At 39.4% G+C, this 27,074-nt stretch overlaps 1 protein-coding gene and 1 long non-coding RNA gene across 4 annotated transcripts in view; one reads left to right on the top strand and one right to left on the bottom strand.

Annotated features, from left to right (window-relative positions):
* PELI2 (pellino E3 ubiquitin protein ligase family member 2) overlaps positions 1–27,074 on the top strand; it is a 384,698-nt gene that overhangs the window by 339,324 nt on the left and 18,300 nt on the right. For all 3 annotated transcript variants that reach the window (XM_081509572.1, XM_081509573.1, XM_081509571.1), the window contains 2 exons: positions 18,485–18,586; positions 25,475–25,672. In XM_081509572.1, the coding sequence (XP_081365698.1) occupies positions 18,485–18,586; positions 25,475–25,672 (300 nt within the window). The remainder of the gene's footprint in view (positions 1–18,484; positions 18,587–25,474; positions 25,673–27,074) is intronic.
* Positions 9,691–27,074, bottom strand: part of LOC145513373 (uncharacterized) — a 285,374-nt gene continuing 267,990 nt past the window's right edge. Inside the window, exons 6-9 of the long non-coding RNA XR_014059337.1 lie at positions 26,570–26,690; positions 24,452–24,501; positions 22,641–22,831; positions 9,691–11,569 (exon numbers count right to left, since the gene is read on the bottom strand). This is a non-coding gene — a long non-coding RNA (uncharacterized LOC145513373). The remainder of the gene's footprint in view (positions 11,570–22,640; positions 22,832–24,451; positions 24,502–26,569; positions 26,691–27,074) is intronic.

Genomic DNA, 27,074 nt, shown 5'->3' on the forward strand with positions numbered 1-27,074 from the left:
ATTCACAAATTCTGTGTTTGTAACAACTTTATAGAACAGAACTCTGGTGAATAACAGGAATTAACTGTACTTAAGGGTGAAGCTCACAAAAGATGTGCAAGACTTGCACACTAAAGACTACAAAACATTGCTATAAACCACATCTCCAAATATATGAAGGGAAAGTCTGTGTTCGTAGATCAGAAAATTCAGTATTGATTTCAGTTCTTCCCAACTTGATTTGTAAATTCAACACACTCCTTATCAAAATTCCAGCAGACTTTTTAAAAAGAAACTAATATTTACTTGAAAATGCAAAAACCTAAAAACACCAAAACAGTTTTGAAAAAGAACAGAATTGGAATACTCACACTAAGTGACTTCACGACTTTTTTTGGCCATGCCACACGGCATGTGTGATCTTAGTTCCCCAGTCAGGGATCAGATCCACTCTTAACCACTGGACCGCCAGGGGAGTCCCTTTCAAGACTTTTTTTAAGCTACAATAATTAAGACAGTGTGGTATTAATATAAAGATATATAAATAGATCAACAGAATAGTGTCCAAAAATAGGCCTGCATGTATATGGACAACTGATTCTCAATACAGGTGCAAAGGCAACTTAATTGAAAAGGATACCCTTTTATACAGGTGATTCTGGACCATATGCAGAAATACAAACTTTGATCCATTCCTTTTATCATGTTAAAAATTAGCTTAGGATGAATCATAGACCTCAATTGAAAACTTCTAAAAGGTGAACCGTGAACTTCCAGATGTTCAAGCTGGTTTTAGAAAAGGCAGAGGAACCAGAGATCAAATTGCCAACATCTGCTGGATCATCAAAAAAGCAAGAGAGTTCCAGGAAAACATCTATTTCTGCTTTATTGACTATGCCAAAGCCTTTGACTGTGTGGATCACAATAAACTGTGGAAAATTCCGAATGAGATGGGAATACCAGACCACCTGACCTGCCTCTTGAGAAACCTGTATGCAGGTCAGGAAGCAACAGTTAGGACTGGACATGGAACAACAAACTGGTTCCAAAAAGGAAAAGGAGTACATCAAGGCTGTATGTTGTCATCCTGCCTATTTAACTTATATGCAGAGTACATCATGAGAAACGCTGGGCTGGAGGAAGCACAAGCTGGAATCAAGATTGCTGGGAGAAATATCAATAAGCTCAGATATGCAGATGACACCACCCTTATGGCAGAAAGTGAAGAGGAACTAAAGAGCCTCTTGATGAAAGTGAAAGAGGAGAATGAAAAAGCTGGCTTAAAACTCAACATTCAGAAAACTAAGATCATGGCATCTGGTCCCATCACTTCATGGCAAATAGATGGGGAAACAGTGGAAACAGTAGCTGACTTTATTTTGGGGGGCTTCAAAATCACTGCAGATGGTGATTGCCACCATGAAGTTAAAAGATGCTTACTCCTTGGAAGAAAAGTTTTGACCAACCTAGACAGCATATTAAAAAGCAGAGACGTTACTTTGCCAACAAAGGTCCGTCTAGTCAAGGCTATGGTTTTTCCAGTAGTCACGTATGGATGTGAGAGTTAGACTATAAAGAAAGCTGAGCACCGAAGAATTCATGCCTTTGAACTGTGGTGTTGGAGAAGACTCTCGAGAGTCCCTTGGACTGCAAGGAGATCCAACCAGTCCATCCTAAAAGAGATCAGTCCTGGGTGTTCATTGGAAGGACTGATGTTGAAGCTGAAACTCCAATACTTTGGTCACCTGATACGAAGAGCTGACTCATTAGAAAAGACCCTGATGCTGGGAAAGATTGAGGGCAGGAGGAGAAGGGGACGACAGAGGATGAGATGGTTGGATGGCATCACCGACTCAATGGACTTGAGTTTGGGTAGGCTCCAGGAGTTGGCGATGGACAGGGAGGCCTGGCGTGCTGCGGTTCATGGGGTCACAAAGAGTCGGACACGGCTGAGCGGCTGAACTGAACTGAAAATGACACATAGAGAAAAAACTGTTTGTAATTTTGGATTAGGCGAAGATTTCTTAGACCAAACTAGATTCGTAAAAGAACAAATTGATAAACTTAAAAATTGAGAACTTCTGCTCTTTGAAAGAAATTGTTCATTAAATGAAAAGGATACACCAGACAGAAAAATTTGTAAATCGTACTTATGATAAAGGATTTGTATTCAGAATATATAGCGTTCTCAAAACTCAATAAGAAAATAACCTAAGTTTTTAATAGGCAAAAGATTGAACATTTTACCCGAAAAGATAAAATATAGATGGCAAATTAGCACATGAAAAGATTCTCAGTGTCATTACTCATTAGAGAAATGCAAATTAAAACCACAATGAGATACCACTTTGCACTCATAAGGACGACTGAAATGAAAAGATGACAATACCAAGGGTTGGCAGAATGTGGAACAATTCCTTGCTGATGAGAATACAAAATGGACAACCAATTTGGAAAACAGTTTGGCAGTTTATTTAAAAGTTTAGCAATACCTACCATATGTCCAGCTACTCCACTTCTAGATATTTGACCAAGAGAAATGAAAGGATATGTTTATACAAACACTTGGACATAAATATTCATAACAGCTTTATTTGCGGTAGCCAGAAACTAGTAACCTGATATCCATCAACAGATGAATGAATGAACAAAATTATAGTATATTCCTATAAGAGAATACTGCTCAGCATAAAAGTAGTGAACTGTTGATACATGCAACAACACAGATCTAAAAAGAGTGATGCTAAATAAAAGAAGCCAGATTTAAAAAATAGTACATAGTGTAAGATTTCTGTTCTATAGAATGATAGAAAATGCAATCTAATGTCTGTAGTGATAGAAAACAAATCCTTGGCTGCCTTGGCATGAGGAAGTGGTTGGAAGGGAAAGATGAATTACAGAGGTGCGTAGTGAGGAAGTTTCGGTAGGTTATTGATAGGTGCATAATTTTGATTATGATGATGGTTTTATAATGTGGAGAAATGACTCATTGGAAAAGACCCTGAGGCTGGGAAAGACTGAAGGCAATAGGATAAGGGGGACAACAGATTACAAGATGGTTGGATGGTTGGATCACTGACTCAATGGATGTAAGTTTGAGCAAGCTCTGGGAGATGGTGAAGGACAGGGAAGCCTGGTGTGCTGCAGTCTATGGAGTCGCAAAGAGTCGGACACAATTGAGCAACTGAACAACAAAACGTGTCAAAACTTATCGAACTGTGCATTTATTTATTATGGCTGACCTGGGTCTCCGTTGTGGCACCTGGGCTCTTCACTGGGGCACGTGGGCTTCTCTAGTTGTGGAGCACAGGCTCTATCTAGAATGTGTGGGCTCCGTCATTGCAGTGTGCCAAGTTCTCTGGTTGTGGCACACAGGCTCTCTAGCTGTGGCAAGCGGGCTTAGTTGCCCTGCAGCATGTAGAATCTTAGTTTCCTGACCAGGGATCAAACTTGCATCCCCTGCATTGGAAGGCAGATTCTCAACCACTGGACCACCAGGGAAGTCCCTGTACATTTTAAATAGATGCAACTTACTGTCATAATTAGAGCTTAGTAAAGCTGTTTCTATAATAAAAGGCAACAGTAGTAATACAAGCAGCATATAGATATATCTTGTACCTATCAATAAATGTAAATATTCTAAACTTATATATTAACAGAATTGGATCACATAGAAAAATGTGATCCAATTATAGGCTGTATATAAGACACATCTAAAACAAAATTATTTAGATTGGGGGTAAGATTATGGAGCATATCAAAGAAATGCAAACAAAAAGAATTGAAGTTGCCATCTTAATATTAAAAAGGATTGAATTTAGAGTAAAAAAAATGTATTAACTCAAAGAAAGTTTCTGTATAATGAAAAGGGATGCAACCCAATGAAGCCCTAAGAGTTGTGATCATTATGTATCAAATAACAGAATCACTTTCTCTAAACAAAATGTGTAGACAATACAAGGAAAAAAAAATTTTGCATGATATGCATGTATTATGTGCTAAAAATAGAAAACTTATCTTTACAACCACTTACTACTGTTCAAATAAGTGTTCAAGTAATATTTTTAATCATGAAAAGTAAAATCATAAATGTACTAAAAAATGGAAAATTGTTCACTTTGTTTGGGATTGAGGAAAGCCTTACTAATTATGAGGTAAAAATCTGGAAACCGTTAAAAAATTATTGACGTATCACTTGATAAACTTCTAAAATGCATGTTGTTTGGTTAGTCACTTAGATGTGTCTGACTCTTTGTGACCCCATGGGGTGGCCTGCTAGGCTCCTCTGTCCATGAAATTATCCAGGCAGGAATACTGAAATGGGTTGCCATTTCCTTCTCCAGAGATCTTCCCAACCCAGGAATTGAACCCAGGTCTCCTGCATTGCAGACAGAGTCTTTACAGTCTGAGCCTCCAGGGAAGTTCATTAAAGTCAGATTCCAATTGAGTGGGGTAACTGGCAAGTCTTATCACAGACAATGGGGGTAATAATGTAAAGAGTACCTACAAATCAAAAAGAAAAAGACCAATAACCCCAAAGAATAATGGACAGAAGATATAAACAGTTCATAGTAAAGAAAAAGAGATGACTTTTAAGCACTTTAGAACATGTTCAGCTTCAGTAATGATAATAGAAATGCTTAAAGGCACAAGGATACCATTTTTCACATATTATACAATACAGACCATGACACTTAAACTCTCTGTGTTGGTGAGGGTGGGGAAAATACACTCTTAAATACATCTGATGAGAATTTAAATTGGTATAACTTCTAGGCAAAGTAGTTTGACAGTAACTGTCAATATTAAAAGTGCACATTTGATCTAGCAATTTTCTCTAGGAATTTATCTTTTAGATATATTTCCCTGTATGCAAATTGAATGCATGGATATTCATTGCAACATTGCTTGTAAAATAGAAAAATTTTTAATGTTTTAAATGAACTTTAAAAATTGGTAAATCGGGCTACATCTGCACATCAAAAAGAATGATGTAGCACAAACAGCCAGGTGATACAGATCATTGTACAAGTTGTATTGTTAAGTGAGAGAAGCAGGGTACAGAACACCGTGGACAGTGTGCTGTCATTTCTGACATCTATGCTGTGTTAGCACAGACACAGATTTTCCCTAAAAGCATACACATGAAACTAGTACTAGAGATGCTCTCTCTGGAGGGCTGCATCGGAAGGAGCATATTGTTCACTAGTAACATTTGGTACTCTGCATACATATTAGCTTTGGGACTTCCCAGGTAGCGCTAGTGGTAAAGAACCCATCTGCTAATGCAGGAGCTGTAAGAGCTGTGGGTTCGATCTCTAGGTTGGGAAGATCCCTTGGAGAAGGGCATGGCAACTCACTCCAGTATTCTTGCCTGGAGAATCCCATGGACAGAGGAGCCTGGTGGGCTACAGTCCATGGGGTCACAAAGAGTTGAACACGACTGAAGCAACTTAACACACAGATACATATTAGGCAATGATATGTAACAATATTCTTTGCCTTCCAAAACAATCAAGAATCTGGAGGACCCTATATAATTAAGTATTAAATCATCTGATAGAGATTATGAATGTTTTAGTCATAAAAATAGCTGACTAGAATAATAATTATTATTTGTTGGGGACTAGATGCTGTGCCCTTTAAAAACATCGTTCGAGGTTTTCCAACATCTCTTCAATGCAGGTATTGTACTTTACAGCTTAAGAAATAGATTCAGAATATGGCCCAAGGATACACAGATAACAGAGGTCCTTCTAAGAAGTTCAGTTGATTGAGGCTTGAGGAGGAACACCCAAAGCATGTATGAATGGCTTGCGTGGGGGCAGGTATACATGTTAGATACATGTTATGTTTCCTAGTACTTCAGTTCAGTTCAGTTCAGTCTCTCAGTCGTGTCTGACTCATTGCGACCCCATGAATCGCAGCACGCCAGGCGTCCCTGTCCATCACCAACTCCCTGAGTCCACCCAAACCCATGTCCATCGAGTCGGTGATGCCATCCAACCATCTCATCCTCTGTTGTCCCCTTCTCCTCCTGCCCCCAATCCTTCCCACCATTAGGGTCTTTTCCAATGAGTCAACTCTTCGTATGATGTGGCCAAAGTACTGGAGTTTCAGCTTCAACATCAGTCCTTCCAATGAACACCCAGGACTGATCTCCTTTAGGATGGACTGGTTGGATCTTCTTGCAGTCCAAGAGACTCTCAAGAGTCTTCTCCAACACCATAGTTCCAAAGCATCAATTCTTTGGCGCTCAGCTTTCTTCGTCGTCCAACTCGCACATCCATACATGACCACTGGAAAAACCATAGCCTTGACCACACAGACCTTTGTTGGCAAAGTAATGTCTCTGCTTTTAAATATGCTATCTAGGTTGATCATAACCTTCCTTCCAAGGAGTAAGCATCTTTTAATTTCACGGCTGCAATCACCATCAGCAGTGATTTTGGAGCCCAAAAAATAAAGTCTGACACTGTTTCCACTGTTTCCCCATCTATTTCCCATGAAGTGATGGGACCAGATACTATGATCTTAGTTTTCTGAATGTTGAGCTTTAAGCCAACTTTTTCACTCTCCTCTTTCACTTTCATCAAGAGGCTCTTCAGCTCTTCTTTGCTTTCTGCCATAAGGGTGATGTCATCTGCATATCTGAGGTTATTGATATTTCTCCCGGCAACCTTTATTCCAGCTTGTGCTTATTCCAGCTCAGCGTTTCTCATGATGTACTCTGCATATAAGTTAAATAAGCAGGGTGACCATATACAGCCTTGACGTACTCCTTTTCCTATTTGGAACCAGTCTGTTGTTCCATGTCCAGTGCTAACTGTTGCTTCCTGACCTGCATACAGGTTTCTCAAGAGACAGGTCAGATGGTCTGGTATTCCCATTTCTTTCAGAATTTTCCACAGTTTATTGTGATCCACACAGTCAAAGGCTTTGGCATAGTCAATAAAGCAGAAATAGATGTTTTTCTGGAACTCTCTTGCTTTTTTGGTGATCCAGTGGATGTTGGCAATTTGATCTCTGGTTCCTCTGCCTTTTCTAAAACCAGCTTGAACATCTGGAAGTTCATGGTTCACGTATTGCTGAAGCCTGGCTTGGACAATTTTGAGCATTATTTTACTAGTGTGTGAGATGAGTGCAATTGTGCGGTAGTTTGAGCATTCTTTGGCATTGCCTTTCTTTGGGATTGTACTTCAGTCATTGTCTTACTCAAAGTTTTGTGTAATAGGATTGCGCTGAACATCTTGAAAATACCAACTGCCAAGTTAAATGTCTTTTGAGAGTAAATATTTTCATATTTCTACATAAGTGGGATGTGGCCTTATTCAACTGGTATTATTCTGTGAAGAAAATGAGATTCTTCAGCAGATGGACAAATTTTAAGGCCAAATTTTCAAAGCCAAGCCTTAAAAATAAAATCCCAAGTAAAATGAAGGAAAAAAATCTAACTCCTCCCCCAACTTTTCATTTTTTTTAAATGTCTTTTAAATGAGAGCTTTTGCTTTTTTCACTATATATAATCAATAGAATTTTGTATTTTATTTTGAGGCAAGGGTAAATTTTAGTCTTTTTATTCTTCAGTACTCAAGGGATCGTTTTGACAACTGATAAACTAGCCTACATAGTAAAATAATTTTATGGTGGGTCTTTGGATATCTTAGTATAAAATCAATTTATGTCATATTCAATTCATAGCACTGGGAAGTTTGCCTGCTTATGGCAACAAATTAGACCTTGCATTTACTGGTGGCTGCCTGTAACACATAGTTTATAGTAGATACCTGTGTATCTTTGGAAACAAGATATACTTTGTTTTACCCAATAAATGCATTATTTGTGAAAAGTATATAAATGGAATTATTGAACAATGAATTTCACTCTTTCAACCTAGTCATTTTACAAGATACTGTTATTTATAATTCATATTTATTAGGGTTCATTCTTTCAGTTAGCTTTGTCTCCTGTGACAGGTAGCTCTTATGTATGCAGATACTTAAATATTCAGATAAGTAAATTAGATGTTGCAATAGACAAATTCACACCCATCTTTTAAAGCATTGTCCACTGACTGACTAAATATGTCTCCATAAAGTTTACCATCTCCTGTTATGGGAGACCACAGTTAGGTTTCTCTCTTCCTCTTCTAGTCTTAAGATGTACAGCAAAGAGGTGTCTCATCATTGTTTTCATTTTCACTGAAATACATGGCATTTAAAATATATTGCATCTTCATCTTTTCTTCCTATATCCCTTCTTGCTCACATCTAATGTTCCAGAGAAAACAGACTGCTGTTCTGGTAATGTATTTGTTAGAAGTCAGTTTCTCTTGTCTCCTATCAGATGAGTGTGACCCCCGCCGCCTCCATCCTTCTCCAGGGACCACAGTGGTCTTTACCACCTAGGTAGTCAGCAGCTCTGACATCTGCTGTGTGGGCATTGAGATGGGGGAAGTTCCAGAGTTCTGCCTTGTGCTATGAGGACTGTATCCCTTCCTCGTCCTCTCCTGCTTCGTGGGAGCTGCCATGCAGCCAGTGTGGGGTGATGTCTTTGAAAAGTGTACCTTTTCAAAGTCACCATTAGAAATAGACCATCACTGATGGTGACTAGCGCACACATGTGATTGGTAATGTAACCTGTTCATGTGTCTAGATGTGTGTGCTCTGTGGGAAAACTGCACATCATCCCTGTTTTCCAAAAGACAGGAGACAAAATAATGCAAATGGGATTGCACATTAGGATAGCCTAATAGGTTTATACAGACTCGGATCTGAACCTGTCCCTTATTCAGCACTTTGTGGTAAACTGGGAAGATATAAAAGTCGCTAAAGCATCTTTGCCCTGAGATAGCTCTAACCTTCCTGGACTCAGGATCAGCACTTGTAAGATGACAAAATTGAGGCACGGAGCATTTAAGTAACCTGCCTAGAGTCCCACAGCTAGTCATCAGTGAAGTAGGAAACCAGCCTGATCTGTACTTTTAGCCATGCAGTATACTGCCTGAATCGAAGACTGATTCAAAAAGACAGGAGTTCCTGCCCTCAAGGAGGTTTTCTTTCCATCGGTGTAAGCAGTGTACGAGTTCCTGGGAATAGATTGCTACAAGGCACATCAGCGTCTTCCTGCCCAGCTTTCCAACCACAGCCCTCAGCGTGTCATCCTCTCTGAACTATATCAGGTCATGTCCTGTGATGGGTACCGTGACCAAATCCAGCTTCAGTGTAATTAGGAGTGACTCCAAGTTAGAAACACGTTTCTGCTCAGACATCCTCTCTGGCATCTCTGTTTGCTGGATTGATTGACCGCGTCTGCCCCAGCCCTGTGCCTGCACTAGGTTCTCTGCCAAGGTTTGTGGAATAGCTCAGTGAGCCAATCCCAGACAGGCGTGGGTGTGGCCCACTGCCAAGTTCAACACCATTGCCTCTAACAGATAGGCTTCTCATTTTGATTTATTTATTTTATGAAACACTGTTGATTTTGATGAAATCCAAGTAGGCATTTTGTGACTTTCTAATCGTAGTTGTAGTGTGGGCACTCATTTGAAATATGGCTCCTTGAAAAGATAGAATATTTTAAAGAGTATATTAATGCAAAAATAAATTATGAATTCCTTTAGCCACCTCCTCTCTTTAGAAATAGTACTCATGCATATTTTATACATAAATTGACAAGGGTAGCAGAGATCTCATCTTCCCCGTAGCAATCTGAGCCAGACTGATTGAGGATTTATTGCCTAATTATACTTGTCAGCTTGACATAAAAGTCATTAGTTCTGGAAAAACATGTTTTTCAAACCAGGATTATCTCTAATTAATACAGTCAATATCTAACATATATTTAAAGCTAAACAGAACAGTAATCTCTAAAGCCTGTGTTATGGACTACAGGAAAGTGATGGCTCCAAGTACAGGTTTGTATTTGAGGAGAGACAGTGCCATGTTGTACATCATTCCCTCTGCTTTGAATACAGTGTTGTGAATGCTACTGACATTGACCCACTCTGTTGATAAATTACAAAGGTAATAACAGATGACTTCTGTGAAATGGTTACAGTGGGTGAGTGACAAAACTAGGATCTAAATCTGGGGCCCAGAGTGTGGCTTTTTCCTCAACATCAGAATCCACTGACCATTGATCTCTGCAGTGTCCACACATGGTCTTATTCTCCTTTCCTAAAGATTCCCTAGTGAAGGGAATGGCTACTCACTCCACTATTCTTGCCTAGAAAATCCCATGGACAGAGGAGCCTGATGGGCTACAGTCCATGGGGTTGGGTTGGAAAGAATCGGACACGACTGAGCGACTAACACTTTCACTTTTCAAAGTACATGTAAACTTGGAAGCTCAGCAGGATAAACCAAGTAGTCATATTGAGACAGCCATCTGGAGTGAATATTCCCTTTTGCCCCATGTTCAGGCATGTGCTGGATTATCAGTGGATGTTGCAATGAGGCAAAGCAATGCCAGAGACCTATAGGGCAGCTACACTGTGCCCATATGTGCTGGTACCCTCTAGTACCCACCCCCCGCCTATACTGCCCCAGCATCGCACAGTGGACATGGTGCTCTGGGTAGTAAAGTCATTCATCAGTTGTTTCCAATATGCTACAGAGTTCACAGCAGAGTCATTCATCTGCTCATAAATGTGCACTTTTCTGCTCTAAATACCAGAAGGTGCTTTTGAACAAAGAAGGTTACATTCATTGGCCCAGTTCAGTCCTACCCCAAAACAGATTCCATTATTAAGTTTTTCCATGTCAATTAAAATGTTGTTTCTATAGCAGTCCACCCTATCACAGAAGGTTTATATTTATAACCAGAATGGCTGGGAAAGGTCAATGTAGTTATTTTCCATTTTATCAGTTCCTTTCTGCAATAATAGTTTTGCATAGTTATGTATTTGAATTGTACAATGGGCTGAAATATTAATTTACAAATTAGAATGAACAGTTAAAGTAGCTTAAAATAAACTTGCCTAAAACATGGCTGGGGAGCCTGTACTTAATCTACTGTGCCTTATTAAAGAGTGCCGAGTTGTGGACATCGTCTAGAAGGCTAGAGAGAACACAAGCTCATGTGATGTTTCTTGGTGGGACCCAAAAGACAAACAGGTCTCTGGCTCCATGAGTAGACGGTTCAGGACATTTTTAGGCTCGTCCCCATCTGGCGGGTGGTTAGAGCATCTCTAACTTCTTCCCGAGATGTTTCCTTAGAAACCGAAAGACAGGGTGTGGTGAACAACATCACAGAATGTCACCAAGTCCGGACACACAGTGCAGAGCTCTTCAGAGCAGCTCTATGAAGCTTGAGATTTATCTGGAAAAGGTTCCTTTAATGCCTAAGCCACACCTGGTGTCTGACCCTCTACTGTGACAGGCAAAACCAACACGAATTCTCTCTATTCACAAGAAGAGAAACTATAGAGGCTGGTGCGGCTTTCAAAAACACACTCCTTGGATTTAGTCTGACGCTGTGTGGCAAAAGAGCAGTAATCAGTTCTGTAGCAGTCGGCATCCTGGCCGTCTTGACAAGGGGGATTGTCAAACCCCTGGGTCATTTGGTTCTGAGATACAGCAATAGAAGCATGCTGTGGATTTGAAGAAAGAGAATTTCATTTCATTGGAAACTCCCGATTCACACACACAAATCACATCACATCCCCTTGAATAAGGCTGACTCTGGTTGAGTAAGGCATGCCCCATTGTGTACATAATACGTGTGATTGCCAGAGTTGGACATCATAGCTTCCTCAGTGACACCCGCAGACGTCTGGGTGATGGTGTTGTGTGCAATGTGACTCTCACTTTCTTTTAACCTGATAACTGAAGATTATCACAGTAAAAATATATATTTGTTATAGCCACAAACAACCCCTTAATATGCCCTCAGGAGCCTCTGAAAGTGCCATCAGAAACACAACCCCTGTTCTCTGTAAAGGCACTGTGCTATCTATACCTGTCCCATGCCCTGGGACACATAAATCACCTTGATGCCTTATGTGATAAGTCACATAAGACAGAAAAGATGCTCTTGCCCCAGCAGGCCATGAAAACTGATTGGTTCAGCTGTCATTAGTTGTATAGCTAATGACTGCAACACTTGGTGGCTTAGGGAAAACCATTTGGTTTTGTTCATAATCCTGTGAGCAGTGTCTGATCGAGGCAAGTGCTGGGACAACTGGTACTGGAGGGTCCATTTCTAGGGTGGTTCCTTCACTCACATGTCTGGGTCTTGCTTCTCCATGGCCTCTCTCCCATCATATGGCATCTCAGTCTCTAGGACTCTCCTTGTAGCTTGGAATTCCTATAGTGTGGTGGCCTCTGGGGAGTTAGGTGTCTTCTGTGGTGGCTTAGAATGCCAAGAGCAAGTGTTTGAGGGCAGCAAGGGGAAGCTACAAGCCTCCAAGTGTCATCTGTCATTTCTGCTGCATTACATTGGTCAAGTAAGTTACTATGGGCAGCCCAGATTCAAGGGAAAATGGATTAGATTACACCACCAATCTCCAAAGCAGAAAGTTATGGGCTATAAAGGAGCTAGTTGTAAAACTCCTTTGGGGAATAAATCAGTTTTGTAATTACTGGTTGCCCAGCAGCTACTTTGTATTTGAGGAGAAAAAGTGAAACGTCACACATTGTTTGTTCTGCTTTGTGTTTGATCTGTGCCTTAATGCAGTAAAATCAGTGAGCTTGCCTTTGACTCACGGTTAAATTTTAAGTATGAGGGTAATTTGTGATTGTTTAGTCGCTAAGTCATGTCCGACTCTTTGTGACCCTGTGGACTGTAGCCTGCCAGGCTCCTCTGTCCATGAGATTTCCCAGGCAAGAACACTGGAGTGGGTTGCCATTTCCTTCTCCAGTGACAGTAATAATTAACTGTATATGGACAACAGTGGCAAGAGAGGGCTGAGAGATGACACCAAACATTTTTTTTTATATATATATTTATTTGGTTGTGTCGAGTCTTAGTTACAACACACAGGATCGTTCACTGTGGTACAGGGACTCTTGTGGCACATGGGCTTAGTTGCTCCACAGCACATGGGATCTTAGTCCCCCAGCCAGAGATCAAAACTGCATTCCCTGCATTGCAAGGCAGCTTCTTAACCACTGAACCACTAGGGAAGTCCCAACATGAAGATTTTAAGTATCATTGGTTGGAATATGGTTACTCTAATGACTGAATTAGGAAACCCAGGAGGAGACAAAGTTTGGGCTAAACAATATAAGGATGCTTTACACTGCAAGTAACAAAATACCCAACTGAAAGCACCCTAAAGCCCTTCGTTTTTCTCACAGCAGTAGTCTGGGGCAGATACGTATCAGGTTTGGCTCAGCTCAAAGATGTCAAGGCTCAGCTTGCTTCTCTGAGTCTTTTGGACTTGCTTTCATGTTGCATGATGGCCATCTCAGCTCCAGCCATCCCTTAATCATCATTCATTTCTTCTATTAATAGAAAAAGGAAAGAATTCTCTCTTGACATCTCCCAACCCAAGAACTCCACACCAGATTTCTCACAAGTCCCATTGATTAGGATCAGGTCACCATTCCATGTGCTAGCTTTAGAGGAGACTGGAAGAGCTGGTCTTTTCATTTTCAGGCTTTTTTGTAAGCAGCCAGCTTAGCTAGCAGGTTGAAAGGCACTAGGTAGGTAACCAACAATGTCTGCCTCTGTGAGGAATATCATTTTCTCTCCCTACACAGTTGATAAAGTCTCACTTAGCAGCCTTATAAAGCTTGCATTAAATGGGCTGAATTGTAACTCTAATAAATTAGTGTTTTCTAGAAACCAGTTAGTTTTTCTTTGGGCTTTCTCCCTTTTACTTTGTGATTGAACACCAGTCCCACTGCTTCTTAATAAAAGATTAGATTATTTCCCTTATACTTTAAAAAATTGATTGAAAGCTCTTTGGCGTCCATGAATACATGAATCCATCTTGTTAGGCATCTTGCAGGATTGCCTTTCTGATATTACATAGTACATATCTTTATTCAGTTCAGTTCAGTCGCACAATCATGTCCAACTCTTCAAGACCCCATGGACCACAGCACGCCAGGCCTCCCTGTCCATCACTAACTCCTGGAGTCTACTCAAACTCATCTCCATTGAGTCGGTGATGCCATCCAATCATCTCATCCTCTGTCGTTCCCTTCTCCTCCTGCCCTCAATCTTTCCCAGCATCAGGGTCTTTTCAATTGAGTCAGCTCTTCGCATCAGGTGGCCAAAGTATTGGAGTTTTAGCTTCAACATCAGTCCTTCCAGTGAACACTCAGGACTCATCTCCTTTAGGATGGACAGGTTGGATCTCCTTGCAGTCCAAGGGACTCTCAAGAGTCTTCTTCAACACATCTTTATAAGTGCCTTATAAAGGCTTATATATAGGGCTTCCCTGGTAGGTCAGTCTGTAAGGAAACTGCCTGCAGTGCAGGAGACCTGGGTTCAATCCCTGGGTCAGGAAGATCCCCTGGAGAAGGAAATGGCAACCTACTCCAGTATTCTTGCCTGGAAAACCCCATGAACAGAGGAGCCTGGCAGACTACAGTCCATGGGGTCGCAAGGGTCAGACACGACTTAGTGACTAAACCACCATATATGTATATAGGGGCTTATAAGAGGAAGACAATTCTGTAGACATTGTGAACCATGTTTTTGGTGTTTTTTTTTTAACTTTTTTGTAAAGTCTGGAGGCTTGGAGGACTCTATCATTTTGTTAGAGTTGAACCAGGAAAATCAACTGTAGCTGTTGCCTGTATGTCAGCAGATAACTCAGCTGAGCCTGTGACAAAAGTAGGAGTAAACCCAAGAAGTAAAGGTCTTCAGCTGGGAAGAAAGAGTCCTGACTCAGAAAGGGCCTTGGTTTGGGCATCTGAGCAGTGCATAAACTTCCTAAGCTGGAAACAGTTGGAATCCTTTATTCTCTGGATCTGTAATTGTAATTGTCTAATCTTTAATTGTCTGATTGTGATATTTTTAACCTGAAAAAATTCTCACGTAATAAATTTGAGCTGAGAATGTCAGTGTTGGTACCCTTGCTAGTGAAAGGTAAAGGAGAGGTGGAGAAGACCCGAGGAAAGACACTCCAGGTGTCATCTTGAATCTGTAGCAGTTCATTCACTAATCTGACCTCCCCTGAATGCCTGCCATGCTCTCAGTGCTGGGGGTGGAGACCACAGAAGACCAGAGCTGTCTCTGAGGCACTGATAGTGACCTGAGAGGGTGTCAGCCACCTTGCTTCCCCATCACAATAGAAAAGTGAATATGGCAGATCAGTATTGTCTGCCAGGCAGGTTCGTTAGGCTGGTTCCCCTTACCATTTTAAAGATCTTGGTCTCTGTGTTTGAATGAGTGTAGTGAAATCACGTCATATTACAGTAACTGTGTTTGTACTGAATTCTGTTGAGTGCCAAGAGAAGGCCAGCCTTACCTACTTTCCTTTCTGATTATTTCAAAAATAGATATCAAAGCAACTCGGTGCCTTGGGGAAAATGTTTATTTCCAAAATACCTGAAATGATTGATTCAAGTCAGTGAATCTGTAACTTTCCAGAAACTGTCTTTCTGAGAGCCATATCTTAAAATATTAAAATTACTGCTGAGAAAATGATACTTTTCTAACCCCAGAAAAGTTTAATGCCTCATATGCAGAGAGAAAGCAAAAACTAATGCCACGTTTATTAAACTCCTCTCTTACCTTCCCTTAAAACCCCCAAGTCTGGCCTGACTGTAGACTTGAATGCACAGACAAAATCATGTGAGCCCTGATTCATGGCATCAAAGGCAAGTGGACGCTCTCCATTATTTCTAGGGGGCCCACTGGTGGCCAGAGGTGGCCTGGGTTTTGACTGCCCTCTTTTGCTCCAAACCTCAGTCCTGGCTTAATTCTCCAACTTATTTCTCCAGGACTTAAGTCCTGGCCAACTTATCTCCATGCTTCTCCCCGCTATTGGTACAGCCTATTGGGTGGGGCTTTTTGCACAAAGGCCTCCCCTTCCCACTCAGCACTCACAGAGGGAGACCCCTGCCAGACAGGAAGTGATTTAGGTAGGTCACAGGGATCTGAAGTTCCTCAGCCATCTCCACCACAGTGGGGAGTTCATCACCTTCTGGGACTTGTTCCTCCTTGTAGGATCTCTTTTCCCACTTCTCCATCTTCCCTAAATCCAGAGACTTCCAAAATGGAGCTCTTGTTTAAAACTTTCTTAATTAAATAGTCTTAGAAAATGTGTTTTCCTATGCTCAAAGCAGTCACCTTTCCTAAGACTGGTGATCCACATTTATTAGCCACATTTGGGAAAGTGGAGGAAGTCTGAAATTGTAGTTTGTCTTTAAATGGGCTCATCATTCAAGGTGTCCTGAATCAGTATTTAAAGCCTCGGGGTCCCCTCGGGCAGGGGCTGGTCTAGATCTTTGGTTCCCCTGGTTTTGGTCTGTTTCCAGGTGTGGCACTGGGCTCACTCTCCCTATAAATAGCCTTATTCTCTCTTATGATGGTCTGAGTCACAGGAGTAGTTTCAGAATAAAACACTCTAGAAGAACTGGGCCCGGAAGCAACTTAGGGCCTGTAAAATGCCTATTTCCAGGACTTCCCAGACTGGCCCAGAAGCTGCACTAGATCATGGCGTGAGCACAGCAGGTCTTCCTGGGCATTGATTTCCCAGCAAACTTGTAAGAAATGTTTAAATGTTAAAACTACAGCATGTTAAGGAATAGAATACAAACTTCAGACTGATTTCAAGGTAAGATGTTTCAAGCATGAGAAGCTTCATTTCCAGGCTACTCTCCCAGGGGCTCAGGTAACTCTCTTCCAGTTAAGGCAACTTTGTGTAAGTTTGAGAAATACTGTACTTAAGAGGGTACCATTGTACAAAAATGTCCAACTTTTTTAAAGGCGTTCTGTTCCGGCATTTGTTAACTCCTTCTTTTGCAGATAATTTGCAAACTACAGGTATTTTGTGTAGCATATGTGCCAAAAAAGTTAAGTTGGTGTACTTGTAAATGGAAAACTTAAATGCAATAGATACTTTTTAAGGAATCCTAAAATAAGTTAGTGTATAAATAATCACCCTCTGGTTATCAGTTTTGTAACTCTGAGCTTAATAAAATATTTTAAGTGGGTTTTTTCAATTAACTATAAACATCCACTTATCTTAATTGGAAATAGTTCTTTATTAATTTGATTTTGAAAAAATGTCACATATCAATAACCACTGATTTCATGTGACTCTGAGCAATGAAAATTTAAGATTGTATTTATTACTGGAGTTGAGTAATCTAAAAAGTATTTTTTTAGATCCCTAATAATATTAAATGTATAAATTATGTCTAATACTTGCATTATCTTCATGATGCATGTACAACAAAACATCAGTTTAATGATGACGTTCTTGAGGGAGCTGATTAAAGAACCATGAGGTTAACCAGGCTAACTTCAAAGTTTATTTGTGATCTTATACTATTTATTACTATTGCAATTGTATTAGTTAAATGTAAATGTTCAGAGTATATTTTCATTAATGTGCTATATATATGTCTAGCTACTTCCAAATATTTAGTCTTTCTTGGCCTTCATACAGTGTGATCATTCAATAAATGTTTAAAAGATAGGCTTATTAAACTTTTATTTATTATAGTTAATGTAAAACATTAGAAATGAAGATAAATTAGGTTAAAGTGGAATGGACAGTGTAATTGAAATAATCTGGAGTAGAATTTAAATACTTTTGTTAATTTGGAAATTTAAAAGTATGTGACCACAACTTAAGATGTAGTAAAATATATCATTATGGAGGAAAAAAGAACAATATTGTATTATTGGTTTCTAGATTCACTAAACCAAAGACTTATGTTTAGTCTAGTCTAAAAATAGAGGTGATGAAACTAAGCTAAGTTAGATGAAACTAACTTAGCTACGTTTTTTATTAACTCAAAAACTATCTGGATTAAGCAACTGCTAATACAAGATTTAAGTAAGATGTAGATCAGAGTATAATGATCATTAGCTAAAATAGTACATTAATATATGGAAGTTTTAATAGAATATTTACTTTTTTTCAATGATTGTTTTACTCTCATTATAATCCCTATCATGTAGGAAAAATACCACTACAAAATGTTATTGAGTTACCTGTTTCATTGTGAAATAAATTAAGAAATTTTAAATCATGTTAGTCTGAAAAATTCTATTACTGAATTAAGATAACATGGAGAAAGTATATGTTTTTCTAGGGTTATGATTAAATCGGAGCTTGGAAACTAGTAAATTAACTTTGATTTGACTTGACTTAAGTAAAATATTGTTCCTATTAGGGAACAGTTTGGTAAATCCAGTCTTGTGAATGTGGACTCTTCTGTAATTGAGGGCACAGCAGGATCAGGCTCTGGTCTTTAGGAAACCACTAGCTTGTGCTGGGTTTTGCTGATGAGTGATGTCTCTTAACTCTAAGCAGAATTGTGATTAAGTTGTTGAAATTTTAATGAATTTTTATGTATTTTTCTTTCACTATCAGGCTATCAGCTGCAAAGGTCAACACAGTATATCGTACACTCTGTCAAGGAATCAGACTGTGGTGGTTGAGTACACACATGATAAAGATACGGATATGTTTCAGGTAACATCTTTCTTTTTTCATGGAAATTTTTACCACATTTTTCCTTCAATTCTTCATTTTGAAACATAGTCAGAACTCCTGGCACAGTAGTGTTGGTGATGTCCAAGGGGAAAAGGTGAAGATAATATTAAAATTATTCCTGTTTGGTTTTCAAAAGACTAAGAAAACAGTCCTAAAATTGCAAAAAGATATTATAAAGACTACGTTGTCAGATCTCAGTGCAATAAAAAGAGACTCCAAAAACAAGAACAGAGCCTTTTAGAACCAGCTGTATTGAATTATAGCCAATTAACAATGTTGTGATAGTTTCATGTGGCCAGCAAAGGGTCTCAATTGTACATATACATATACATATACATATACATATACATGGGCTTCCCTGGTGGCTCAGACGGTAAAGAATCTACCTGCAATGCAGGAAACCTGGGTTTGATTCCTGGGTTGGAGGGCATGGCAGCCCACTCCAGTATTCTTTCCTGGAGAATCCCCACGGACAGAGGAGCCTTGCGGGCTACAGTCCATGGGGTTGCAAAGAGTCAGACACAGTTGAGCAACTAAGCACTTACCTATATATACATCTTTTCTCCCCCAAATTCCCCTCCCATCCAGGCTGCCTCATAACATTGAAGACAGTCCCTGTGCTACACAGTGGGTTTTTGTTGGTTATCCGTTTTAAATATAGCAGTGTGTACATGTTGATCCCAAACTCTGTTAACTATCCGTTCCCCTCCCATCCTTCCCCCTTACTGACTGTAAGTTTGTTCTTTAAGTCTTATTTGTAAATAAGTTCATTTGTATCATTTTTTTAGATTCCACCTATAACCGATATCATATGGTATTTTTATTTCTCTGCCTGACTTACTTCACTCAGTATGACAATCTCTAGGTCCATCCATGTTGCTGCAAATGGCATTATTTCATTCTTCTTAATGGCTGAGTAATATTCCATTGTATATATGTACTACATCTTCTTTACCCAATTCTTTGTCGCTGGACATTTAAGTTCTTTCCATATCTGTTGTAACCAGTACGGCAGTGAACCTTGGGGTGCATGTATACTTTCAGACCATGCTTTTCTCTGGATATACACCCAGGAGTGGAACTGCAGGGTCATGTAGTAGCTCTATGTTTAGTTTCTTAAGGAACCCCCATACTCTTCTCCATAGTGGCTGTACCAATTTGCATTCCCACCAACAATATTGGAGGTTTCCCTTTTCTCCATGCCCTCTCCAGCATTTATTGTTTGTGGATTTTTTGATGATAGCTATTTTGACTGGCGTGAGATATCTCAGTGTAGATAAATGATATACATTTACCTAATAATTAGCAACGTTGAACATCTTTTCATGTGCCTCTTGGCCATCAGTATGACTTCTTTGAGAAATGTCTATTTAGGTCCTCTGCCTGCTTTTTGAGTGGATTGTTTGTAGATTCCTACTAAAGCACATCATTGCTTTGTCACCAAAAGGGCAAATGTCAGCATCTTCATATTATTATAAAACCAATTTTGGCTTCAAGGACCTGGGCCCATTAAAAAGGTTTTGAAGACCCTCAGAGGTTCATGGACCACACTGAGAAATACCGAATTTTACTATACTAACCTGTTAATTTTATAACTGAGAAATTTGTGTCTTTGAAAAGAAAGAACTTAAACTTAATTGGGCAAAATTGGCACTGGTGGCAGAACCCAGATTTAAGTCTCCTCAGTTCTCCATTCTCTACATAATACCTACTCAACCGCTTTAACTAAGGCATGGTAATTCAACAAAAATTTAGAGATTTATTAAGAAAACATAACTCATTTCTTTTGCAGACTAACTGGACATACTGGAGATTAATGTCAGATTAATGTGAGTAGAATTAAGCAATTCTTAGAAGGCCCTAAAAAAAATCAAGCTTATTTTAATTTTTCCCTCCTTTTAACACGTTTATGTGTCTAAATTCTACCATTGAAAGAAATCACCGAGCAAAAGCACTGCAGCATTCATATTTCTCAAGTGTGGACCTTGTTGCTGAGGGCTGTTGATTTTAGCCACTACCCACTGAAATGATTTGTAGGTTAACTGAGCATTTAAAAGCAAAACATCAGAATGAATCAAGAAAGGGCCTTTTGCTGCATTTCCAGCTCAGAAGTCAGAAATACTATTGTCTGAAAAAGTCAAACTTAGATCTAAATTTAAGAAATTAGTTAAGACTGATAAAATATGTTAATATAGTCAGAATAAGATCTTAGTTATTATTTTCTAGAATAAGGGTAAATAAAGGGAACAAGAAATGAGCATAGGTATTGAGAAAGTAGACTATAAAGAAGAATACAGTTTAGAAAAGGAATCAAAGGCAGTGATGAAATGTCTTACAGAGCCCCTAAAAGGGAAGGCAGTGAGTGATTCCATATTCATTCTGATCCTGGGGGTAAGGAAGCTGGCTAGGTCCTGAAACCAGTGTTAGTGGTCATTTCCCCCTCTGGTTTCTAAGGTTCACATGCTTCACATCTAAGCGTTGCAATGCCTTGTGTTTTGATGGGGTTTTTTGTTTATTTGTTTTTCAGTTGGTTTATAGTAGTTCTAGATGGTAACATTTCATTAGCATCTATGTAGTGGAAAAAAATGTTAGACTGTTTTAAAATTATTTCCTAAAACATTGTACATGTGTGTGCATGTTTGTGTATGTGGCTCACCAGGTTCAAGGTCACTGTCATAACCTTCCATTAATGAGTTTTATTTCTTGAGCACCTACCATGTGTCAGATCCTCATCTAGTCACTGGAGGTAGACAGCTAAGGCTCCCCTCTCATGGAACCTACATTCTGGAGTAGACAGAGAGACACAGAGAAGCAAGCACTACAGCAGTGCCAAGGCCCCACCGCAGAGTGGGGGAGGAAGGAAGTGGTGTGAGATGAAGCAGAGAGGTAGGCAGAGGCCAAGAGGGTGAGGGGCTTTTAGGCCAAGTAAAGAGTTTGGGTTTTATTCTAGGAGTTTCGGGGAAACTGTTGGAGGATTTTTTAACAAGGAAGAGAGAAAATTCTACTTCCATTTGGTTATCTCCAAGGACTGTCCAGAGGGAAACTGTTGGAGGATTTTTTAACAAGGAAGAGAGAAAATTCTACTTCCATTTGGTTATCTCCAAGGACTGTCCAGAGAAGAATGTAGGAGGCAAGTGTGAAAACAGGGAGAAAGATTGGAGGCTGAGGTGACGCAAACAAAGAGCAAGCGGATGGCAACTAGAGCTAAGGTGGGGAAATGTGGAAGGACTGATGATGTGTTTGGAGGAAGAGTTGATAGAATTTACACAAGGTTAAACATGAGTGTGGAGAAATTGAAGAATCAAGGGTGACTCGTGGGTATTGATTTTTAGCTTGAGCAAACTGGGTGCCAGTCACTGACATAGGGAACCTAGGGCTTTTGAAGAGGATCCAGGTTCTGTTGGAAACATGTTATATTTGAGATGCTTTTTAGACATCCACATGGAGATTGTATGTGCTAGTCTGAAGCAAAGAGAGCGATCAGGACTTTGGGGCTAATAAATGGGATTTGATGAGATAATCTGGGGAGAGAACAGAAAGAGAAAGGGGCTGTTTACCAGCTAGCCTGGAAGGGTTTCATCAACTTAATACTAGGTACAGATGTACCAGGACATGCTGAGTGTAAGTCCTGGAAACGTCAGCAAGCAGGGTTTCAGTGGAGCCAGGCCTGCCAGGAAACAGAGGTAGCAGCTAGTGACAAGTTTTTCAGGAAGTATTACCAGTAGAATGAATCAGAGAAATGTAGCTCTAGTTTGAGAATTGCTTTCCAACAAAGGAAAGCATTTTTAAAGATGAGAGACTAGTCTAGAACAGTGCCATTCAGGCTGCTTAGCCAAGCAGCGAAACGTCAAGGATGAGGTGAGTGAGGAAGTTGAGAAGGAATGCATTTGGAAATTTGTAATAGCGGTTTGACTTTCCTGAAACATCGAAGCAGATGATCATTTTTCTAATACTGATTTTTGTTATATTTTGAAAAGATATTAAGTGACAGCGTTGAAATTTTAAAAGCAAACCAAAAAAACTAGTCCTTTACCTCACAGTCCCAGAATTTGAGAAGCTCCAGAATGTTTGATGGCTGACCATATGATCCAGTTGGGAGAGAAATGGGTGATTCAGCAGAGCAAGGGCCAATGTCAGGAGCAAAATCCTTGGGAAGGGCACAATACTGGGCTGCCTAGCACCCATGGAGAGATTGATTGTGGATAGGAGCAGCAATAGCTCATCCTAGTAATAGGAGGGAAGTGAGAAAATAAGGTTACAGATGCAGGGGCACAGGTAGGATTGATTTGTCCAGAGAAGATGAAGGAGGCCCTTTCAGGTGTTTCTCTACCATTTTACCTGTCCTGACTTTGACTGACAACCAGGCAAACCCAGACTTTTCTCATATGCATACACAATTAAAAGTGCCATATGATGCTGTGTGTGTATCAGTCAGCAGCAGGGAGAAAAATCCTCCCTGTGCCTACTATATGAATATCAGATGGAATTCAAATACATCATGGCGGGTCCACATGACTAACCTTAAAATAATGTAGAATTGACCCAACAGTCAGAGAAAGGACAGACTCCAAGTCTTCCACATTGGGTGAGTTTTCATTAGGAAAGTCCCCCCGCCTCTGGCAACATGAGGTTTGTGTTCTAAAGGATAGAAATATACTAACACTCTACAAGTTAGATTTAAGTGGAAGGGAACCGATAAACAAATATTAAATGACCACTCAGGTAAGTATCCCGACTTGAAATAATTGATCCTAGCAGTATGTTCCAGTTGGAATAAAATGTCATGTTTTACAGGCAATTTCAGTTAATTCATCAAGACATTAATTTAATACATGGGGAATGGCCTTTCTTGGAGAGAGTGATCTCTGTAGCAAGGAACAGTTGTGTGACATTCTGCTGGAGTGTGGTTTTAGCTTTGAGCTTTTAACAGAGCGTGAGAAATCTTTGCCCTCTTCCACAGAGGTGACAGAAATTAGGTCATGGCCTGTGTCTTTGTGAGAGCTCGGGGGTTTGTGTGATGACCTGGCAATTTTAGAACTTTTCACATTTTACTCTTGAGCTTCAATGGAGGAGGTTCGGGACAGATTTGTTGCTGAGTTTGGCATAGTCTCCTGTATATTTTCCTATATTTGTAAAATATTTTGCAGTGCATCTGTTACTTTTCTAATTAAAAAAAAACTAAAGTGAAATCAAACAGCAAGACAAATGTTGTATGATATCACTTATATGTAAAATATGAAAAAAATTCAGAATCATAAAAACGGAAATTAGAATGGTAGTTACAGGGGGTACAGGATTGGGAGATGCTGGTCAAATACTGCAGGCTTCCAGCTGTGAGATGAGTTTGTTCTGGGTATGTAATATACAGCATGGTAATCATAGTTAATAATACTGTATTATATACTTGAAAGTAGCTAAGGAGGGTAGTTTAAAAAAAAAAAAAAGCCTGAAAAAAATCAGAGCAGTCTGCATCAGTAGAGCTTCTGAGTTACACATCCAGCTTTTCAGTGAATCTAGCCAAGGGAAGATTCTGCAACTTTAGAAAGATGAATCATAAAGTTTATAATCTAAATTTTATGTTGCACTTTGTAAAAAGGTGTATGTTTTCTAAACCTGAAATCCATATGTTTAGGATAAATGCAAATAAGTTTCAGTGAACCCTGTGGTTTAGTTTATTCCAGGAACATTTTAATAGGACAAGAAATTAAGCATTGTTAAAAAAAAAAGAGAGAAAATAGATGTCTGTTGTCTGTTTTTTACAATGCTTATGCTTTAGATAGAATTTTGAGATCGGGATAAAGATACCTAGGAAGTTGAATTTGAGGGCCTTATATACATATGTACCTTGGAAGTCTGTGGGTTCCTTCCATTGGCAGCTTCAGAATCAGTCACTGCTGTTAGGAGAGAACATTAATATCATGTTTAACAAGATACTGTTTACATATAAATTATTTTAAGACATATCTTTGGCATATTATAATGTTTATTACTGTTTCCTAGTTAGAGATTCATAGAACAGCATTACACAGTCAATTTAGTATTTTGTCATGAGGACTTCCTTACCTGTGACAAATATTTCCCAGGACACAGCAGTACCTGTCTTATTTGGATTTAGTAAATATGAAATCTTTGTTGGAACTCTTAAGATCATCCTAATGAAATGTATTCTTTCTGGCAGCATTTAAACTTAACCAAGGAAGTAAGCCAATAAAATATTATTGTCAGCTTTTTACACTTTGCCAGGATAATTCTTTAAAAATTCAAAATTGAACTGTTATGAAAGGTTTAAAAATGCTGGTCGTATGACTATCTCAAGCTTTGGGATGACTTGTATAGCCTTTTACACCATTCTCACTCACATGGAGGAAGGGAAATAGGCACTGGGTCTCTTAAGTCTGGGGTAGGGCTGTGCCATGAGTCCCAGGTGGGTTCACTTAGTGTAAAAAAACAGGCCCTGGAGCCTGGCAAGAGTAGGGGAAATAGGGCTTTAGTTTGCTGGCTGCCTTTAAAATCTTGGTTGTTGTTGTTGTTTTTTTTTTTCACTTGGAAATACAAGAGGGGAAAAAGGAATGATTTTCTATGACAGTTATAAATTATGTTTCTACCTGATCATACACCTGTTTGGGGTGAGATGTATTTTCTTCCAGAATAGAAAATGGAGCTTTTTTCTTAACATTTAAAATCTGATGGTTGGTTACCATAACATCTCCCTTAAACAAGAGAAGGAGCAGACTTAAGATTTTTTATTCTAACCTTCCTAGTAGAGATAGATAATGAATATTAAAGGATCCTGAACACTTCATGTGATGAATATGGTGACATACTTTTGGATATGAGTGGATCATGAGTATAATTTGATTTATTTAGGTGGGCAGATCAACAGAAAGCCCTATCGACTTCGTCGTTACAGACACAATTTCTGGCAGTCAGAACAATGATGAAGCCCAGATTACACAGAGCACCATATCTAGGTTTGCCTGCAGGATAGTCTGTGACAGGAACGAACCTTACACAGCACGAATATTCGCAGCTGGATTCGACTCTTCCAAAAACATATTTCTTGGAGTAAGTACTATTAGTCGATACATTGTTTCTAGAAAAACATCCATTCTCATCATATATATAACATTTAACTGTGGCCAGAATATTTGCTTTGCAAAATGCTTCTGGTTTTAGATTTTGAAATTTTCATTTTCATGAAAAACTTATTAAAAATCTGAAAATAATGGTCATTACTTGTTATATTTGCCATATTAAAATGTAGAGTGACTTCTTAAAAGTATGTATATTACCACATATAATGTATTTATGGTAGATTTAAGGGGATTTATTTCAGAAGGAAAAACAAATGATCAGATCTAGATAATTGGGGGTTAAAAAGAAAATGTTGTTCATTTATTCATTCAAAAATTTGTGTTTACTTTGTTCCATATTAGGAGTTATAGACATGATACCACAAAGAACAAAACTAGAACAAAGACTAAAAATATCTCTCTTCATAGACTGTCCATGTAAATAAAAAACCCACAGTGGTAGTGAATATCCAGTTTTAATATAGTCCCTTTTTGAATCAAGGTATTTTTGCAGGGGAAAAAAAGCTCTCTTAAGATGGCCTAAATGGTAGTAAAAAAAGGGTCATCCCATATTACAAGAAATGCCCAGGAAGGCCAGCTGCAAGATTGGTTGATCCAGTGATTCTGTAACGTCAGGGGAGCCAGATTTATTCCATCTTGCCCTCTGGGCACACCAGTTTCCTCAGGCGAGGTCCTGGTGTGGGTGAGCTGGCTCCCACATTTCCACACCCTCCCCACTCCCCGCAGCATGACAACTCACTGAAGAAAGGCAGCAAGGGCCGCATTTCTTCCTTGTCTCTTTTTAAAGAGCAAGAAACCTTTACAGGAAGCTCTCATTGGCCAGAACTCAGTCACATGCCCACCCCTAAACCAGTCATAAGTGGCTTACCTTAATCAGATTTACCCAAGTCCTGTGAACAGTCCCCAAGAAAGAATGGCCAGGTGTCCAATCTGCCGTTATATCCAGTCACTTGTGTCTTCCTCCTTTGATGGTGTAAACACTGATCCATCTGAAAACAAATCATAATGCCCACAACTGTTGGCCTAATGTATTTTGAAATTTTGTTTGTTGAATGAAAAATATTCTCTTCTTTCCAGTACTTACCTGATAATGAGTTCATACAAAACATTTTTAGACAATAGGATGAAAGCACTGCACAAATAGAATTGAAGAATACATACTGGGTTCCTGAAATCACCTGGGGTTGTGAGGGTGGGGGGAATGTGGTGTGAAAAAGAATCTCTGAGGTAGAGGCCCAGACATCAGGTTTTCTTTTGTAAAAGCCCAAGATAAATATAATCTGTCTCCAGTGATAAATCATTCATCTATTCTTACACTTCTTTCATTTTCTCAGACTAATTGCGTATTTTATCCTTCTGATTATTAGCTTTAA

Source organism: Giraffa tippelskirchi, chromosome 7, assembly GCF_054371585.1.
Source record: "Giraffa tippelskirchi isolate mGirTip1 chromosome 7, T2T-mGirTip1v1.2.pri, whole genome shotgun sequence".
Lineage (NCBI taxonomy): Eukaryota > Metazoa > Chordata > Mammalia > Artiodactyla > Giraffidae > Giraffa > Giraffa tippelskirchi.